This window comes from Cricetulus griseus, chromosome 2, assembly GCF_003668045.3.
Source record: "Cricetulus griseus strain 17A/GY chromosome 2, alternate assembly CriGri-PICRH-1.0, whole genome shotgun sequence".
Classification (NCBI taxonomy): Eukaryota; Metazoa; Chordata; class Mammalia; order Rodentia; family Cricetidae; genus Cricetulus; species Cricetulus griseus.
Window position 1 is genome coordinate 397,109,369 of NC_048595.1, and position 20,606 is coordinate 397,129,974.

Sequence of the window (20,606 nt, forward strand, 5' to 3'; positions counted from 1 at the left end):
CTGAGGCTACATCCATGCCCCACTATTGCATGCCATACTTGGACTACCGGTGGCTCTGCGCTCCACTAGCCTAAGCAGTGGCCCGCCCTGAAATCAGTCATTACCTATTATAGAGAACAGGCAGCTCCTCCAGCAGTTCCTGGTTCAGATCTTCAAACACACCCTGGGCTTTGCTGAACTCTTCTTCTGCCTGGGTGACAGAACGAGAGGTAGAGGCTGCCTTTGTCACCCTCACCGCCTCTTCTCTCCCTGCCCAGACCGGAGTCCTCCTCAGCCTTAGGACTCTGACTGCCCTCATGGTAACAAGGCAAAAGAAAATAAATTTTTCAGGACACAGGAATCTGTTATTCCTGCACTTGCCCTTCATTCCCCCAGTGGTGGCAGGTTTTTTGTTTGTTTTTACCTTGGCAGTCTTAGCCTCATCTTTCTTCTTAGCATTCTGCACAGCCTCCAGGTGGTGTCGGGCACTATCATAGTCTACCAGTTTCCGGCCCCGCTTGGCAATTCTCTCCTAGCCCAGGGTGATGAGAAAGGGGATAGATGTGACTCACTTTCCAGTGGCCAAGAAACTAGATTCCTGAATTTTACCACTGAGTTGTATAACTAGGCTCCCTCATGATGTCAGGAAAGCAGGGATTCTCAGGTAGAGAAATCTGTATTAAGATTTTTGTTTTTATTTTTTTTTAAGATTTTATTTATTATATATACAGTCTTCTGCCTGCATGCCAGCAGAGGGCATCAGATCTCATTCAAGGTGGTTGTGAGCCACCATGTGGTTGCTGGGAATTGAACTCAGGACCTCTGGAAGAACAGTCAGTGCTCTTAACCTCTGAGCCATCTCTCCAGCCCTTAAGATTTTTGTTTTTAATTTTAAATGAATTTTGTTTTGTTTTTTGAAACAGGGTTTCTCTATGTAGCTTTGGAGCCTGTCCTGGAACTCACTTTGTAGACCAGGCTGGCCTCAATCTCACAGAGATCCAACTGTCTCTGCCTCCCGAGTGCTGAGACTAAAGGTGTGCACCACCACCACCACTGCCCGGTTAAGAAATCTGTATTAAGATTTAAATTTTCCTGCAAGTCTGTTATAAACTGGTCCAGCTTCCAGGAGAAACAACCATGAGAAACCCACTAAACTGAAAATCAGGATTCTGGGTTTTAGTCCTCTCTGTACCACTTACTAGCCTTGTGGCCTAGGGTAGGGGACATCTCTTTTTGAACCTTGGTAGCCTCATCAACCCTACACTAGCATTTCTTTAAAGACCAGATGCTGAGCATAAAGCACTCTAAGAGCTCTAAGCACACAGAAATTATAAATTGCTATAAGCAGTGAGAGTTTATGCAGTCTCATTGAAACTACCAGCTGTACTGGGGGGAGCGGACCCCAGCCTGCCCAGCTCATCTGTCAGAATTGGAAGAGATCTGTGATCTTCTTCTACAGCTTCCTCACCCGTTTCAGTATGGGGTTGCATGAAGTGCCTCTGATGAGAAGTAACTCAAGGGTCTAGAGAGACAGCTCAGCTACTAACAGCACTCACTGGCTGCTCTTGCAGAGGACCTGGGTCCAGTTCCCAGCACCCAATCAGAAGGCTCACAGCCACCTCTAACTCCAGTTCTAGGAGATCCGATGCCTTTTTCTAGTGTGCAGGGCCCGTGCACTCGTGTCACAAAATAAGTAAAGGAATCTTTCAAAAAGGAGGAAGCTAGGTGTGGTGGTGCATAACTTTAATTCCAGCACTTGGAAAGCAGAAGCAGGTAGATCTCTGTGAGTTCAAGGCCAGCCTGGGCTACTCTGCTGGCTACTTTTAGGTCAACTTGACACAAGCTAGAGTCATCTGAAATGAGGAACCTCAACTGAGAAAATGCCTCTATAAGATCTGGCTGTACTGCATTTTCTTAATTAGTGATCCATAGAGGAAGACCCAGCCTATTGGAGCCATCCTTGGGCTGGTGGCCCTAGGTTCTATAAGAAAACAGGCTGAGCAAGCCATGAGGAACAAGGCAGTGAGCAGCACCCTCCATGGCCTTTGCATCAGCTCCTGCCCTGCTTGAGTTCCTGTCCTGAATTCTTTGGGGGATGAACTGTGATGTGGAAGTGTAAGCCAAATAAACCCTTTCCTTCCCAAGTGGCTTTTAGTCATAATGTTCATCATAGCTATAGTAATCCCAACTAAGACAGCTACATAGTAAGACTCTGTCTCAAACAAACAAGAAAACCAGTGATGTAATTCAACTTCTGCTTGGACACAGAACAGAAAATTATCTCAGAGTGTATTTCATCTTTTTTGAAAAGCTTAAGCTTAAAAGTTAAGCTTAATCATTAACATCAATTTGGAAGCCTATGTCAGCTTCCTCACAATCTACAAGCAGCACAGTGCCAGCAGAGTAGATGATTAATAAACTTAGTGGAGTAAATAAAAAAAATCCTACTTCTGAAGCCAGAGAGATGTGTCACTCCTACAGGTGCTGGCCTCCAACCTTGACAGCCTGAGTCACATCTCACAGTGTGGCAGACGAGAGGCTGACTCCTAAAGCTGTCCTCTGACCGACCCTGTTGTGCTGTTGTACACACACACACACACACACACACACACACACACACACACACACACACAGCAAATAAATGAATGTAATAAACTTTTTAGAGCAGCTGAAGAGATGGCTCAGAAATTAAGAGCAAAAACTGGTCCCCAGAGGATCCAGGTTTGGCTCCCTGCACCCATATCAGGTGGCTAACAAGCACCAGGGGATCCAGTGCCATCTTCTGGCTTTTGTGGGCACTCACAGACACAAATACATATAAATAAAATTAATAGAAAATATTTTAAAAGTTTAGTTGTGGTTTGGTGGGTTTTTATTATTGTTGTTGTTTTTTTGTTTTTTTGTTTTTTTCAAGACAGGGTTTCTTTGTGTAACAGCCCCGACTGTCATTGAACTCACTCTGTAGACCAGCCTGGCCTCAAACTCACAGAGATCTGCCTGTCTCTGCCTCCCAAGTGCTGGGACTATGGCGTGCAACACCACTGACCAGCATATATTTTTAAGTAATTAAATTTTTAAAAAAAGTTTAATTCTGCTTTATAGAACACTTTGGAAGGGACTGGGTTCTTTGCACCTGGAAGATTTCCAAGTATCTGAAGATAATATTAAGATGCTTCTGAGTTTCTTCTATACTATGGGAATCTTTAACTTCATTAGCTGTGTCTTACATCTAAAAGGGATGCCTACCCAGGCATAGTGACACACACCTGTAATCTGAGAACCCAGAAGGCTGAGACAGGAGTATGGCAAGCTTCTGGCCATTCTAGACTACATAGCAACACCCCGTTTAAAGAAAATAAAGGAAATGGACGATTTGGGGTTGGAGAGACGGTTCAGCAGTTAGGAGGGCATTCTGTTCTTCCAGAGGACCAAGTTCAGTTTCCTGCACCCATATCAGGCGCTCACAACCACCTGTACCTTTAGCTCCAGAGATTCAATATCTTTGACTTCCAGGGTACTGTACCCATGTGCACATGCTCCACTCAAACACTCACACACATAACTGAATGTAATAAAAATAAATCTTAAGGTTAAAAAAAAAGAGACAGATGCCTTGATCTAGTTGGATCTGGTTCACTTATCAGTTGAGCCCAAGTATAAACAACCTCACAGCACCTCTGCCATCCTGACCTCTTATCTAACCCTCTCCCAGCTCCGTAGGCTCAAGTGCTTCTTATAATGTAAACCTGATGTGTTTTCTAACTACTGTGGACTTTCTCTAACCCTGCCCCACTCAACAGACTGAGTTACCTTCACCTCGTTGAACTGGGCCACATAGTTTTCCATGGTCCTCAAAGCCTGGTCGGCCAGTTTCTCTTCATAGTCTTCCCAAAGGAGATCATTGTTCTGTGGGATTCAGGCATAGGGTGGTGAGTGCCCTACTTCTACAACCGTCCACCAGAGAAGCACCCAGACACTCTACTGGCACAGAACTCTTCTGTAACACCATAGTTAGAATATCACTAGAATATCACGGCAGGTTCTCAAGAAGAGAGATGAGCTCCACTTAAGGAACTGCATTTGGGAGTGCGTGCGTGCGTGCGTGCGTGCGTGCGTGCGTGCGTGTGTGCGTGCGTGCGTGTGTGTGTGTGTGTGTGTGTGTGTGTGTGTGTGTGTGTGTAAAGAAACAGGAACACAGGGCCCCTGGGCCCCAAGCTTAGCGTGAATGGGAGAGAGTGAACTGCATGTGGTTGTTTTTCATAAACAACCTGTCTTCAAGGACGTTTCTGTGACCTATAGGAGGGGACATTTCTATGACCTATAGGAGGGGACGTTTCTGTGACCTATAGGAGGGAACAAGGTAGAGCCAGCTGTTGCTTAGAGATGGAGGCTCTGCAACAGAGAGTGAACTAGTCCTGTTTTCCAGGATACAGAAGCTCAGCTGAGAGGAGATGGGAACACCTCCCAAGGCAGGGTCATGCCCGAGCTGCCCTTACCGCTGCGATGGACTTCAGCTCCTCGTGTCCATCCCAGTCATTGCTGTAGACCTCCTGCAGGGTCTCTGACACTCTCCTTGAACTTTCATGCATCACTGAAAAGAGAGAACTCAGTTCTTTCACAAAGTGTCTCAAAAAGCAGGCAATGTCATCACACAGTGACAACTCAGAAAGATGGGTTCGAAGTAAGAGAAGCTGTGTGGGGCTGAGATAGGAAGTCACTCAGAGGCTCATGGAGTCCAGGCCAGCTGAGCACTGAGAACCCTGGGTCAGGCTGTTCTGCCCACCTCAGCGTGCCCAACTCTTGCACCCCCCCCCAGGCTGGATACCCACCTTTGACTGCACTAAGGAAGTTCTTCAGGTCCTTGTACAGCTTGTGGCCTTCTGCCTGGAAGCAAAGAGCAGCTTTGGTCACTAACAAGATCCTTTTGGAAGGTGCTCCAGAGGTCAGCCTTGGAAAGTACAGTAAAGACAGAGCTCATGCCTGGAATTCTGAAGGAATTCCCAGTGACCAGAGCTGCTGTCACTCTGCCAACAAGCTGCAGGTCGTCTCTTTGGGGTCAATGTATGAGTTGGGATAGTGGAAACCCCTACTGCATATCTCTGCCATCGGCTTTCTTTCTTCCAGTGCATCAGAGCCTATACCCAAGTCCTGGAATGAGGGCCCCGTATGTGGCTGTTTGTGTGATCCTCCCTGCCATGGGTACAACAGGCTCCTTTCCTCTCTGAACCTTCACACAGACATTTCCTGCCTCCCAGGCAGTCTTCCTTCATTTGCCTGACTCCACTCCACCCTCCCCTCCCCCAGTCACCTGCTCCTACTCCAGGGAGCCCATCTGCCACTTCCCTTACGTCCAGCCCTGCACCTACCTTTGCTCTCTCTCTCTCTCTCTCTCTCTCTCTCTCTCTCTCTCTCTCCCCTTGCCCCATTTCTTCTCTCCTCCTCTCATCTCTGTCTCTTTCTTTAAAAAAAGGGGAGCCAGAGTAGGGAGTTGGAATTAGAGCTCAGCCTAATGAATAGCCAGGCAGTGGTGGCACACACCTTTAACCCCAGCACTCAGGAGACAGAGGCAGGTTGACCTCTGAGTTCGAGGCCAACCTGGTCTCCACAGCAAACAAAACAAGTGTTGAGATTACAGATGTGCTTCGGCACTATATCCAGGTTGTTTTTAATATGATTCTGGATATTGCCCTCCTGTCACTCTCTTCTCTCCTGTGTGGGTAAACTCCAGTTTCTAGGATTGGTGTGGAGAGGAAGTGAAAAGCCAGGTGACTGACATTTGAAGCCTGACTTCAGGAGAGTGGGAGAGAACTAAGGTGTGGTCCACTTCAAAGGTATGCTGCAGGCCAACTTGTGGATCAGAACAAACCAGCTCAGGGAACAGAGCATTTGAAACCTAAAAGATGTTATGCAGCACACCAGGAAATACTTGCTGTGAACTTGTACATTACTAGAAAGGCTAGTGAACTTTTAATTAAAAGATAAAGGAAAAAAAGAAAATTCTACCTAATAACTTATGGAAGTCAGAGGACAATGGCAGAGGTTGGTCCCCTCTGTCATGTGGGTTCTGGTGACTGAATTTACATCATCAAACTTGACAGCACGTGCCTTTACCCACGGAGCCATCCTGCCAGCTCAATAACCAAGATTTTAAGGACTTTGAAAGAGTTTATGAAGTTATAAAAATTAATAAAAGGGCTAGAGATAGCTCAACATTTAAAATCAGTTGCTGCTCTTGCAGAGGGCCAGAGTTCAATTCCCAGTACCCACCTGTAACTCCGACTCCAGGGAAGCAACACCTTCTCCTGGACACCTGAACATACATGTGCATGCTCATAGACACACATGCATACACATAAATAAAAATAAAAGTCTGTCAGGCGGTGGTGGCACATACCTTTGACCTCAGCACTCGGGAGGCAGAGATAGGCATTCTCTGTGAGTTTGAGGCCAGCCTGACTACAGAGTGAGTTCCAGGACAGCCAGGGCTTTTGCACAGAGAAACCTTGCCTCAAAAAACAAACAAACACACATTTTAATGAAGATTTAACATTCTGTTTGAAAGAAAACAATATGGACTTCTTTTCACTTCATCATGAAAACTTGATTTCAAAACAATTTGAATAATAAGAACAGTTCAACTGGGCTGACCAGATAGCTCAGTGGTTAGATAAAGAGCCTGTACTGTTCTTCCAGAGGACCTGTGTTCAGTTCACAGCTCCCAGTGCAGGCAGCTCAGTTTCCTAATACTCCAGCTCCTGGGCATCTACAGCCCCTTCTGTCCTCCCCAGGAACTCACCAGTGGGTGGCAGGTCTGGTCATGGACTGTTGTGAGCTGCCTGGCATGGTATGAATGATGGGAATGGAACCTGGGTGTTCTACGAGGGCAGCACATACTCTTAACAACTGAGCCATCTCTCCAGCCCCACATACCATTCTTTCTTTACACCCTTGTTCTTTTTTGAAGAGATAAAGGATGAGAGTGGACATGGAAGTGGTAATTGTGGTAGAGGTGGGCCTGGCTATCCTCCCCTGAAATGTCTAGGCTAGTTAACCCAGCACCTGTTTTCCTGAGGCCAGGCTCTCACTTGGCTGGTTGTCTGGTGTGCTGGCTCTGTTCTCAACTAGCAGAGTTGTTAGTTGCTTCTACATCTACCTATACAGCTACAGAAAACACAGAGCCCAGAACACATTCAACAGCCAACAAAAAACTGTTCTCCCCTGGCTTCACTTCCCTCATCTATAAATACAGGGTCAAGCCACTTCTATCTCCAGATCTGCTGATCTCATCATTTCTGCCCTCTGAAACTTTGCCAATTTCTTGGCATTGCCCTAGAGAGCCTGAGTTAGTTCTTTCCACCCCCTATACAAACAGCCCCACTCTCAGTAAATGAACTGCTCATTCTCTGCGGAAGCTTGGTCAGAGCAGTCAGCTATGCAGAACTGGGCCCCAGAAGACTCAGGGACTGTGAGTTGAAGGTCCTGGTTGAGGGCTCCCAGACACTCAGCAGAGATGGCACAACCAAACCTTGAGCAAGTGCTGTGGGTACCACAAGGAAAACACTGTCATGCTTCCTGAGGAAAAACACCTCTTCCTGTGTAAAGAGAGGCCAGGCAGAGGCAAGGAGAGTCTCATAGAAACAATACTTATACAGGGCATGTGATGGAGCATGCATTCCCCGTGTGCACACAGCCCAGGGTTTGACCCCAGCAGCAGATTAACAGACTGTGGGGGTTCACACATATAATACCAGAAGCCAGGATGTGGAAGTAAGAGGATCATAAATTCAAGACCATCCTCAGCGGTACACTGAGTTCAAGGACAGCAGGGGCTTCATAAGATACTGTCTCAAAACAAAACGATGGAGATCACTCCAGAACCCAGGCAAGTGTGGAGATATTAGAGGAGCTGTACAGCTGGGAGTGACAGCTGATATGGAGTTCAGATGGATGGGGGGGATGAAATGATCAAAATACAGTATATACATGTGTGAGATTGTCAGAGAATAAGTTTTATATGTTGAAAATAAAGAGCTGATTCTTTTGCCAGTAATGACTCCTAACTGTTCATATCCCACATGGAAGGAGACAAGAAGACACGATGTGACTCCTGATGGTAGAATTTAATGACACCTATGAATATTATTGCCACCAAACAAAAATGAAAACCTAAGTCTAATCAAGCTTCTACATCTACCTATACAGCCACAGAAAACACAGAGCACAGAACACATTCAACAGCCAACAAAAAACTGGGTATGGTGGCCATGCCTTTAATCCAGCACTCTGGAGGCAGAGGTGGGCAGATCTCCAGAGTTTGAGGCCAGCCTGGTCTACAAAGTGAGTTCCAGGACAGCCAGGGCTATGGAGAGACACCCTGTCTCAAAAAACAAAATGAAACAAAACCACAACAACAACAACAACAACAAACCCAAAACAACAACAAAACAGCGAGTAAAATATAAGCTGAAGTGACTGTGGACAAGCTGTGCTCTCAACAAACAAGCCTCAGGAAGTGGGGCTATAGGGACGCTCAGGGGAAAGAGCACTGGCTGCTCTTCCTGAGGAACCAGGTTCCATTCCTAGCACTCAGCCTGGCATACACAATAATTTCCAGGCCAACCAGAGTCAAATAACTGAGAAGATTTTGTTATAATGCAACCCTAGGAAGATACAACTATAAAATAATCATTTTAGAAACTACACACTTAATTATAATAGATATATTTAAGACATATATCACAACAATTGTAGGATATGAAACAAGAATGGATATAGCCTACAGAATCATGATTGTTTTGAAAATCATTCTCTTTGTGTGTGTGTGTGTGTGTGTGTGTGTGTGTGTGTACACATGTGGGCAGGCCAGAGCCAAGGAAAACATGGAGATCAAAGGACAGTTTGTAGGAATCAGTTCCCTGCCTCCACCCTGTAGGCTTCAGGGTTGAATCTTGAATCTCTCCAGCTTTATTTATTTATTTATTTATTTATTTATTTAGTATCTCAGTCTGATCTTGAACTGTGACCTTCCTGCTTCAGCCTTTTCAGTGTTGAGATTATAAGTATGAGTGACCATTCCTGTTCCCTTTTCTTTTTTTCTGAATATACTTTCTGATCCAGTCATGAATATATATTTTACAGGGAAATTTATGGGTCAGGACTCTGCAAGTGACTACTGGTGTCTGGTGTGGGCCCAGCAGTCTCCTGGCCTGTGATATTTGACCTGATACTCAATAGTGTCAGAACTACACTGCCATGAGATGTTCATTTAAGTGAATAACTTTGGTTATGAAGAACCTCAGCAATCTCTGTGCTGAGGCAAGCCAGGGTGAGCTACCATGCCTGGCTGCCAGGGTCTTCCTGATGCAAATTCGGTAATATGCAGAGAAAGAAGAGCTAACAGCAACAGGAAGGGCAAGTTCCATTGCTTCTCAGAGTAAAGGATAAGCAGCAGCTGATAAGATGCCTGCCTGGTGGAATCTTTAGGCACTCGGCCCCTCCATAAGTTCCTTCTCCACCCTCCAGCTTACCTGTTGTTGGTAGAAGTTGCTGGCACTTTGTTCAAATCGTTCATCTTTGGTTTCTACAGTTTTCCCCAATTTCTGCAGAACCTGGGATAAAAGACAGAAAGGCGTGTATGGTTACAGTCAAGTGTCTTATCTGTTGGTCTTGGGTGTAATTAAAGGTCCAGTCCCTTCTCAGCTAAATAGAATCAGGAATGTCGCATACTGCTAAGATAAACAAGGTTTTGCAAGGTCTTCTCAAACTGGGATACCCCGGGCATGTCGTGTGGGGGAGGATCTACCTGTTCATTCTCATTTATAGTCTCTCCTCTCTCTCTCTCTCTCTCTCTCTCTCTCTCTCTCTCTCTCTCTCTCTCTCTCTCTCTCTCTCTCTTCCTGGAATCTCATTATTTGAACAATGTATTTGAATGTTTGGTTTGTTGCTGGATTGAACCCATAGCCTCATACAACCTAAACAAACACTCTCCCACTGAATTGCATCTCCAGCCTTAAAGTGATTTGTTTGCTTGCTTGTTTTTTGAAACAGGGTTTCTCTGTGTGGCCTGGCTGCCCTGGAACTCACTGTGTAGACCAGACTGGCCTTAAACTCAGAGATCCACCTGCCTCTGCCTCCCGAGTGCTGGGATTAATGCCCATGCTGCTGCCACACCCAGCTCTTAGCCCAATTTTAAAAGGGGAATAGAAGGGGACATTGCGATAAAACAAGATTATTAGAAAACATGCCTGGCTTTTAAAGATAAAGCATGAGGCATGAAGATTTTTTTTTTATTAAGAGTCCCTCTTTTAGCCATTGTCACTGATTCCTCTTTGTGAATGAGGCTAGAGAGATGAGCAAGGGCCTCTTCTCATGAAGGCCCTATGGAAAGCCTTAAGAAACTCTGATACAATATACTTCAAGCCCAGATGGAAATGAATGGTACCCATGTCTATCTTTCATCAACTAAGAAATGAAAGCAACAACCATCCCTCCAGTTTCAGAGCTCATGGGAAACATGAAAGACCCTTGGTCTCAGAGGGCCATTCACCTGTAGACAAGTGATAAAGGGCTGAGGGGCTGGCTGGTGCAGTGCTCAGTGGGTAAAGAACCTGCCATCAAGCCCGGAAGAAGAGAATTGATTCCCAAAGCTGTCTCTGACCTCCACATGTGTGACGTGGCATACAGGCACACACACCAAATAGATAAGTAGATGGGTGAAAGCCCCATCTTGGGAGGAGCACCATCAATCCCTAGGCCCAAGGCAGGATCTTAAGTGCTGCTTTCTTCCCCTTCCTCCTCACCAACCCCCACTGTGCCACCTCTGGAAAACATCCTATTTTTTCTGGTCTCATTGGCACAGCCTGAGGCTGGGCATTAACTGTTTTTGTTTGTTTTTTCTAGCCTGCTGCAAGAAGTGTTGAAGAGCCACTTCATTACCCCCAATAGAATTCTTCATTCATTGGCTCCCCTTTTATTTGACATTCACGATGTGTCTACTGGGCACCACTGGTAGCTCTAGTCCCTACTGCTGTGATCCTTCTGGAAGCTTCAGCTCCCATGTTCCTCTCGCAGGCTTTCCTATGCAACTGTTTTATTGTTTTTGGTTTGTTTTAAGGTTCCTGAATAAGCCTCACTATTAACTGTTATAGACTTCATTCCCTTCCTGGAATATCCTAATGACTTCTCTACTTTGTCTGCTGTGCAAGTATAAAACAAATCTAAATAAATAAATAAACACCAGTTCAAACCTTTCGCTCACTAATCTCTATCTGCTTTATCCTGTTAATCAAGTTTATCACTCACTCCTAAGTGCACTACACTAGGTACTTGCATCATTTTCCATTATTATTTAATTTTTTTGCATCCATCATCTCTGTTTCCTTCTAAATCGCCACTCCTTGGATACTTATTCTGCCTTTTTCTATAGCTCAGAATCCAGCAAGAGGCCATGTAGTCACTTTAGTAGAAGGAGGTGAACCTGATTCGGGGGTAGGGCATGGCTGGGCCTCGATGTGGGGTTTTGCTAGACAGAAAGTATAAATACAGAGTGGGAAGGGTTCCTGACCAATAACTGAGTGAGCAAATCTGGGTGTGCAACTTCATGAAGCCTTCTGGAGGGTGTGGCTCACTGAGGGTGTGTTCTGAGGAGCGGCAGGGAATGAAATTAGATAGGCTGACTGGGATCTCCTTTTGAAGGAACTTGAATCACAAAGCCGTGTGCCTAGGCCTGTTCAGAAGGCTCTGTGTGGACACTCTGACCTGAGTCTGCAGTCTGTGCCTAGGCCTGTTCAGAAGGCTCTGTGTGGACACTCTGACCTGAGTCTGCAGTCTGTGCCTAGGCCTGTTCAGAAGGCTCTGTGTGGACACTCTGACCTGAGTCTGCAGTCTGTAGAAAGAAGAGTTGGTCAATGCCCCTCACATCGCATGCTCTCTCTGTGGTGACCAAGATCAAGGCTTCTGCAGCCACACAGGAACTCATACCTTGACCTTTCTATTTTAACTTTTTGAGACAGGGTGTCACTATGTAGCCTTGGCTGTCCCAGAATTTGCTATGTAGATTAAGCTGGCCTCAAACTCAGAGATCTGAACTCATAGAGATCTGCCTGTCTCCTTCCAGAGTGCTGGGATTAAAGGCATTTGCCCCCATGTCAGTTTAGCTGGGTCTAGTTTTGTTTCCTTGCCTATAAATGGCAGGTGTTTCCTTTCTCCTTCAGTCACATCTATCTTTGTTGGTCTCTAACTCCACCTCACTCATTACCCCTCCCTAGATGTGCAGTCCCCATCCTCCCAGGCTCCACCCTTCCCCCTCCCCAACAACAAATACCATGGTTCTTCCCCCAGAAAGTTGCAAAACCACCTTGTTGGTGGTAAGCACAGTTCTTACTTCCTTTTCTCTACTCCTCCCTTCCTTTGCCCACTTTCTTAGGTGGGGGTGGAAAGCAAGAAACTCGATTTAGAGTCAATGCAGAAGACAACTAAAGGCTCAAAGCAATATCGCTTCATGGAGTATGAAGGCTGAGAATCTTACCACCAATTTTTTTTTTTTAAAGACTACAGCATACACCTTTAATCCCAGCACTTGGGAGGCAGAGACAGGTGGGGATTTCTGAGTTTGAAGCCAGCCTAGTCAATAGAGAGAGTTCCAGGACAGCCAGGGCTACACAGAGAAACTCTGTCTCAAAAAACCAAACCAAAACAAAAAAAGGCTATACAGCACCTGGTATTCCCAGGTGGTCTCCCATCCAAGTATTAACCAAGACCGACTCTGCTTAGCTTATTAGTTCAGATGGGATTGGGTGTGTTCAGGGTGGTATGGCCATAGACCTACCATTAACTCTTAAATAGAAAGGTGAAAGAGATAACTGGAAATATTTATCATGCCTCTGGGCCTGAAGTCACTTGTTGCCATAGCAACAGGTGTCTGTGTTGGGTCACATACCACTAGAGGTGTTCTTAGACCCTTGAAGGAACAAGATGTGCATATATGCTGCTGAAAGAATATATTTGTGTGTGTCTGTTTCAGTGTTTGAGACAGAGTCTTACTTTGTAGCCCAGGCTAGCCTCAAACTAACAGTGACCCTCCGGTGTCAGCTTGTTGAGAGCTGGAGTACAGGTATATGCCACTATAGCTGGCTAAATTCTACTTTATGGTCAATTCCTAATGAAAGCTCACAATACCAGTTCCTGAAGTCCTGCCTTGAGAATTCTGCCATAGTTAGTCTAGCCAGGCACTGACAAGTTAGAATTCAGATACTCAGAGAGAAGTGAACCTGAAAAGAGGGTGACACTTCATGACTGTGGGTAGAATATGTTCCCAGGTCACCTGCCCTATTCTTCTAACTTTTCTATAAAGTAGAATGGGAGGGAGGGATACACCTCTAAGAATCCACAGCCTACTTATTTGATGTCACAGTCCCTTTACCAGGAACCCCACCCCCGCCAGCTCCCCCCCTCCCCGTATTTTAGTTAATGCTGACAGTTGGGGTAATGTGAGTGGGAACCAGACACTAAAAGATAATGTGCAGTGTTAGCAGGCCTTTGTCTTGGGTGTAATGCTTCTAATGTAGTTATGAGGAAAGTTTGCAGACACACACTAGCTGGAGGCTCTGAGAGCCCTTTGTGTGTTCTTCTGGGCTTTTCTCCCACCACTCTCTTGCTCCAGCTACAATTCTCACTATTCTGCCTAAAGTGATTTGCAGGCTCGGATCATGCCCACGCTAGCCTTCCCGAGCTGGCTGGCACTCTCACATTTATCATCGGAGGAACTACTGGCCACCCACAGTTCCCATTTTAAATTCAACCACTACAAGAAAACCTTCCACCCAATCTTTTTGCCTTCCAAGTTCCCACAGATGTGCATATCTTAGGCAAACAAGTAGACTCTAAGCTTCCGGCAGCCCCCTGAACAAAAGAATCTTTTGCAAATATTTGACAAATTAAACTCTTGGGGATATAGTTGAATAAATGTTAACAGAGACAAGAACAACATAGGAGTGGTTTTAAAAAATGTCCCTGCTCAGGGGAGAATGGAGCAGTCTGCCAGAGAGAAATCACAGACAGGGAAGCAGTTGATTCAATGTGAGGATGTATCATACTGTAAAAATACAGCTCATGCTGCGTTCGGTGGGAACCGGAAAACAGAACCAGAAGGATGTTTTATTCTATTGTGTGTAACAGTCAGCAGGTCTTTTTCCTGCTTCCCAGGAGCATGAACCCATGTAAAAGTACTTCCCCTTCAATCAGCTCCTTCAGAGAAAAGCTCTGCAGGGACTGGGGATGCACAGATGGCAGGAGCCATCAGGAATATGGCAAGGAGCCATCAGACTTTGCAGCAACAGCCCTTAGTGGTTGAGCCACCTCGACAGTCCACTGGAACATTCTCTCTCCTCATCTTGCTTTCAGGAACTTGGACTCTGGCTCTCCCATCCAGGCCATTCCTCCTTTAAGTGCAGTGTCTGCCTGGGCCAGCCCTGAACTCACAAACTCTCATTCGAAGGTAAAGTCTATCTTGTGAGTTCCTCAGAGTACACTTTGTATCTCTTTCCCTATCTTGTCAGGGTTCTGGACAGAAAGAACAGTGTGCTACCTGAATGACTGGTTCTACTTAGGAAATACCTGATTCTCAAGTTCAGAGTTACCTCCCATTTTCAACTTGATCTTAGTATATAGAGTTTCACGGAGAACATCAATCTTCTCATTTTATAGATGAGAGACTTGAAGCCAAGAACAGAACATTATTTCCGGAACGTTTTGGGATCTAGGCTTAAAGGAAACAAAAAACTCTAAACCCAAAGGTATCATGTTGACAACAGGCCAGAGGAAGACAGGCAAAAGTAACTGATGCAGCCAGTGGGCATTAATTTGAAATTCTTTCTCTTTTGTGGTACCCAGGATTCTGCTCAGTTGTTAAGTGTTCATAACACTGAGCCATATTTTCCAGCTCTTAATATATCAGGTTGTTTTGGTTTTGTCTTTTGGGTTTTTTGCTTTGCATGACGTAGCTTTCTCTAGGTGAGCTCCCTGTCCCCCTATTTATAACTAGAGCCTCCCATAAACGCTGTGCTCAGATCTATCAGATATCTAGTTAGACAGCCTCCAGAGAGGCAAAGTTATGGCAAGTGAAGTAACTAAGGTTGACCACACAACAACTTTATTTTTGTCTTATCTTTCACATGACCTCAAAAGATGGACACATATAGAGCCCCTCTCTTCCCTTGTAGCCATTTAACACCAAGAACTACATCTAAAGCTACAAATCTTTCCATTGTTATGAAAGTTATTTATTTAACGGCTTCAAAGATCATGACCCTTCTCTTTAAGCTTATGCTTCTCCTCCACACCACCTTCTCTACTAGAGGGTTGGTAGGTGGTGGCTAAGTAAAGAACACACTCCAGATGGCAAATTAAAATACCTTTAAAAGGTGTAGGGAAAGGGCTGGGATGGAACTCAATTGGCAGAGTGTTTGGTTTGCTCACAAGAAACTCTGGGTTCAACCCCAGCATCTAAAAGACGTGTTGGTACATGCCCACAATCCCAGTATTCAGAAGCTAGAGGGAGGCAGGGAGATTGGAAGTTCAAAGTCAAAGTGAGTTTGGGGGTAGAAGAAACTATCTCAAGAAAAGAAGAAAAAATACTGCAGAGTGCTGATAATGGTGGCTCACACCTATGACCCCCAACTTTAAAGACAGGCTGCAGGATGAGCATCATGAATTCAAGACCAGCCTGGGCTACAATTTAAGACTCTTTCTCAAAAAAACAAACATGAAGAGTGTCCCCATAATCTTTCTTTTCTTTTTCTTTCTTTCTTTTTTTTTTTTTTTTGAGACAGGCTTTCTCCATGCCCTTGAACTCACTCTGTAGAAGACCAGGCTGACCCTGAACTCACAGAGATCTGCCTGCCTCTGCCTCTCTAATGCTGGGTTTAAAGGTCTGTAAACCACACCCAGTTGTCTCCATAATCTGAATGGCTGGGTAGGTTATAGGTGGCAGTTTAATAATAGGTGGCAGTTTAAGGAAGGACACACATCACCATCAAGGCAGAAGGAAAGGCGTAAGAAGCAGGGACTGACTGGCTACCGTGCACAGTTCCTCTTCACTCCAACACAGAATCCTTTATAGCTCAGGCTGGTCTTGAACTCAGTATATAGCCTAGGATGCCATGCATTTTCTATCCCTGCCTACTGGCTCCCTTTATACTAGTCTAAACGACACTCAGGTATGAAGACAACTGCGTAGATTAACTCAGTGAATTCTCAGATCAAATGAAGTGGGGCGGCTCGCTGGCACCACGGCTGCGGTCACTTACTCTGGGGTCAAGAACCCCCCAGGTAATTCATCATCTGTGAAACACCCTCCTTGCTAGGACAAAACCTGTGACATAGGTGGCCATCGCCATTTGTTCCTTCCTGTCGGCTTTTCTGCGTCAGGCTGAGGGTTGCAGAAAGCTCCTGAGGAACAGCTGTCTCCTCAGCTGCTCGCTTCTCTCCCACATCCGCCAGTTTTCATGGACACCCACGCCCTGCTCAGTTTCTGGGCAACAGGACCCTTCCTCCTCAGCCCAGGCCTGGGACCCTCGGTGAGGCCCGGCTGCCTACCTTCTCCTGGGCCCTGCTGAACTTCTTCTGCACCTGCTTGGCGAAGAGGCCAGCGGCTCCACCCGCCTTGCCCTCAGCCATCCTGCTGGCTGCAGGGGCGCTGCCTGGTCCTGTGGTTTCTACAGGTCCCTGAGAGGAAGTGCGGCCTCCCAGCATGCCTCTCGGCCGGCCAGAGGGCGGGCCTTCACACCCTGCCTGAGGCCTGCTAGGCCTGGACACTCCCAAGGTCAGCCTGTGAAAACCACTACTGGGGCAGTCACTGTCCAGCTCCCGGGAGGACCACTGGGGCACACCACTGTCCACTTCCCTGGGAGGACCACTGGGACTCCACCATTCAGTTCCCTGGGAGGACCACTGGGACTCCACCATTCAGTTCCCTGAGAGGACCACTGGGGCACACCACTGTCCAGTTCCCTGGGAGGACCACTAGGACTCCAACATTCAGTTCCCTGGGAGGACCACTGGGACTCCACCATTCAGTTCCCTGAGAGGACCACTGGGGCACACCACTGTCCAGTTCCCTGGGAGGACCACTGGGACCCCACCATTCAGTTCCCTGGGAGGACCACTGGGGCACACCACTGTCTATCTCAAGTGCTTCCCCAGGCAACAGGCTGGCGTCCACCGGGGCATTTGGAGCTGAGAGGGCAGATGGGCTTTGTGAGGAAGTTGACCAAGAAGGGATTGTTCACGGTGGACTTTGGTGGGTGCACAGACCGGCTTGTTGGAAACGCTAGCCCTGCAGTGGGGAAAGAATGGCCCCACTGAACAGGGTCTTCAAATGTAGACCACTGGTTCCCAAAGCTGAACAGCGCTAGAAAACAACTTAAATGAGGATACAAAAAAAAGATTGAGTTCCACTCAGTGAGGACGTCTAGTGGACCAGAAACCACCTATGGGCCGTGTGGGTATTGTTGCTGGAGGCTCTAAACCTGGACATTGAAGGGGCAGAGTGCAGAAAGTGTGCAGAATCCAGATCTGGGTCTGAAAGGAAGACTGGAAAGAGAGACGGGGTCATCAGGAAAGGGGAAGTCATTAATGAAGGATTGAGGAGGAGCTAGCTGGTGGTGGCACACACCTTTTTTAATCCCAGCACTTGGGAGGCAGAGGCAGGCGGATCTCTGTGAATTTGAGGCCAGCCTGATCTACAAAGCAAGTTCCAGGACAGCCAGGGCTACACAGAGGGATCCTGCCTAGATAGATAGATAGATAGATAGATAGATAGACAGACAGACAGACAGACAAATATGTGCTGTGAAGCAGAGTATGGGAGAAGCCTGAACTGGGCAATGGTGAGCAAGCCTTTCTAGTCAAAGCACAGCATATTAGGCAGACACAGAATGGGAATTTAGACACAGATTATGCAAATTGGGGTGGGGTTACAGAAGTTACAACTATGGTTTCTCTAGGGAATAGGTCTTCCAATGAAGCTTCATTGGGAAATCATTTATTCCAGAATCTCAGAGAGCTAGTAAAATTACCTCAAGGAAAGGAAGACCTCACAATCGACTTCTGTGGAATGCAGAGGGAAGCTGGAGGCCTGCCAAAAGTTGCCTGCCGTTGTTTTCCATTTCTTTCAGCCAAACACTGCACTCAAGGTCATCAGTGCACCAGGCATTGCAGGACATTGGGAAGCCAATCATGAAAGGCCATCCCGGTCTTAGTGCAGAGGTAGACTGGCAATCATGATTATCCGGTAATGTGCTTGACTCATTTATAGAGATGGATACAAAGTTTTCAAGCAATAGGTGGTTAGGGAATGGATGTTAGTTTTGGTGATGGCCTGAAAATGGAAGGACTTCATATAGAATAGGAAAGAGCAGAGAAATATGGAGATTATTGGTCCTGCTGAGATGCTGGGAGAAGATAGAAGGTGTCATTAGCCAAGGGTGTCATTAGCAGAAACCTAATACCCAAATCACTCCCAGGAAGTCACAGAACTTCAGCAGAGTGTCCTGACTATTATCTTCTAGGAAACTCTTTTCTTTCTCAGTGTTTGCTTGAGACAGAGCCTGTAGCCCATGCTGCCTAGAACTCAGACACTCCTGCTTTAGCCTTCCAAGTGCTGGGATTACAGGTGTGCACTACTCTGCCTAAGAAGCTCTCTGATACAATTGGCTAATTGGTGCTAAGGGGAAGAGTAAAACCAAGCTTGGAAATGCCTAAGGGTTGTGTAAACAAGCATGTCACAAAATAGCATGGGCTGATTTAAGGGATATGGGCCCTTGTTGGGTTAACTACCTTTGACAGAAAACAACAACAAAATAAAACAAAAAACCACAAAAATGATTTCTCATAACAGGAAAGACTGATAATTTTCCTAGATTACCCCAACTCCTCTGTGTTGGAATTAGGACAGGAACTCAGACATCCTGATTCTAGTCCAGCCTCTTATAGTAAATACAGTGATGTAGAGGTTACGGTGTACACAGTGATGTAGAGGTTACGGTGTACACAGTGATGTAGAGGTTATGGTGTACACAGTGATGTAGAGGTTACGGTGTACACAGTGACGTAGGGGTTACGGTGTACACAGTGATGCAGAGGTTATGGTATACACAGTGACGTAGGGGTTACGGTGTACACAGTGATGTAGAGGTTATGGTATACACAGTGACGCAGGGGTTACGGTGTACACAGTGATGTAGGGGTTACGGTGTACACAGTGACGTAGGGGTTACAGTGTACACAGTGACGCAGAGGTTACGGTGTACACAGTGACCTACGGTGTACACAGTGACGTAGGGGTTACAGTGTACACAGTGACGTAGGGGTTACGGTGTACACAGTGACGTAGGGGTTACGGTGTACACAGTGACGCAGAGGTTACGGTGTACACAGTGACCTACGGTGTACACAGTGACGTAGGGGTTACAGTGTACACAGTGACGTAGGGGTTAACGGTGTACACAGTGACGTAGGGGGTTACGGTGTACACAGTGATGTAGAGGTTACGGTGTACACAGTGATGTAGACACTCTGAAAATACAGTAGTGAAGTAAAAAAGAAAAAGAAAGTGAAGGGGACACAGAGGGAAAGAAGCCCCTTACTTCAGAATCTGATTGGAAGTCAGAAACTTCAACATGGCTTACAAAATCAAAATGGTCAGGGCTGGAGAGACATCTCATTGGTTAAGAACATACTGCTCTTGCAGAGGACCTGAGTTCAGTTCCCAGTACCCAGGTTGGTTTAGAGCCCACTGAACCCCTGGTTCAGAGTGATATGATGCCTCTGATGCATGTGCACAGACCCCCCCCAACATTCACATATTTAAAGACAAGTAAATCTAGACAATGGTGATAGCAAACTATGAGCTGGGCATTAATAAGAGCACTATGTAGGCAGGGGAAGGTAGCTTTCTGGGAGTTTGAGTCTAGCTTGGTCTACCTAAGGAGTTCCAGGCCAGACAGGGCTATATAGTGAGACCCTATGTCAGAGAGAGAGAGAGAGAGAGAGAGAGAGAGAGAGAGGGAGGGAGGGAGGGAGGGAGGGAGGGAGGGAGGGAGGGAGAGAGAGAGAGAGAGAGAGAGAGAACAACTAACAACAAACTATGCTTATTATTTAGGACCAGATTGTGACCCTGACTTTAACTGGTTTAGAATTCTCATCCCTCAACCTCAGAAATGCACTCATTAAACTACCTTACAATTTCATTTACAATATGAAATTTTTTCACATTAGAAAAATAAATAATTCAGTTCCTATATTTTTAGCTTAAGTTTTAATGTTCAAGCTGTGTTTACTTCTTTAAAGATTTGTTTTATTTTTATATGGATGTCTGTTTGAGTGCAGTGCCCAAGAGGCCAGAAGAGGGTGTTGGATCCTGTGGTGCTGGAGTTATAGGGGATTGTGAGCTGCCATGTGGGTGCTGTGAACTGAACCTGGGTCCTTTGGGAGAACAGCAGGTGCTCCTAACTGCTGAGCCATCTCTCCAACCCGACTTTGTTTAACCTTTAAATCTTGTTGTAAATTACATCTTTTAAACAATATATCTTAGAAAGCCATACAATTGCTATATATTATATAAATATGTA

General features: G+C 46.0%; 1 protein-coding gene and 1 pseudogene across 2 annotated transcripts in view; both read right to left on the reverse strand.

The window, feature by feature from the left end:
- The window catches only part of Bin2 (bridging integrator 2), a 28,123-nt gene extending 11,470 nt beyond the window's left edge, over window positions 1–16,653 (reverse strand). For both annotated transcript variants that reach the window (XM_035440880.1, XM_035440879.1), the window contains exons 1-7: window positions 16,573–16,653; window positions 9,507–9,587; window positions 4,809–4,863; window positions 4,476–4,570; window positions 3,790–3,885; window positions 404–511; window positions 105–190 (exon numbers count right to left, since the gene is read on the reverse strand). In XM_035440880.1, the coding sequence (XP_035296771.1) occupies window positions 105–190; window positions 404–511; window positions 3,790–3,885; window positions 4,476–4,570; window positions 4,809–4,863; window positions 9,507–9,587; window positions 16,573–16,653 (602 nt within the window). The remainder of the gene's footprint in view (window positions 1–104; window positions 191–403; window positions 512–3,789; window positions 3,886–4,475; window positions 4,571–4,808; window positions 4,864–9,506; window positions 9,588–16,572) is intronic.
- On the reverse strand, window positions 12,683–12,801 carry LOC113831569 (annotated as a pseudogene).
- Window positions 16,654–20,606: the final 3,953 nt, after the last annotated feature.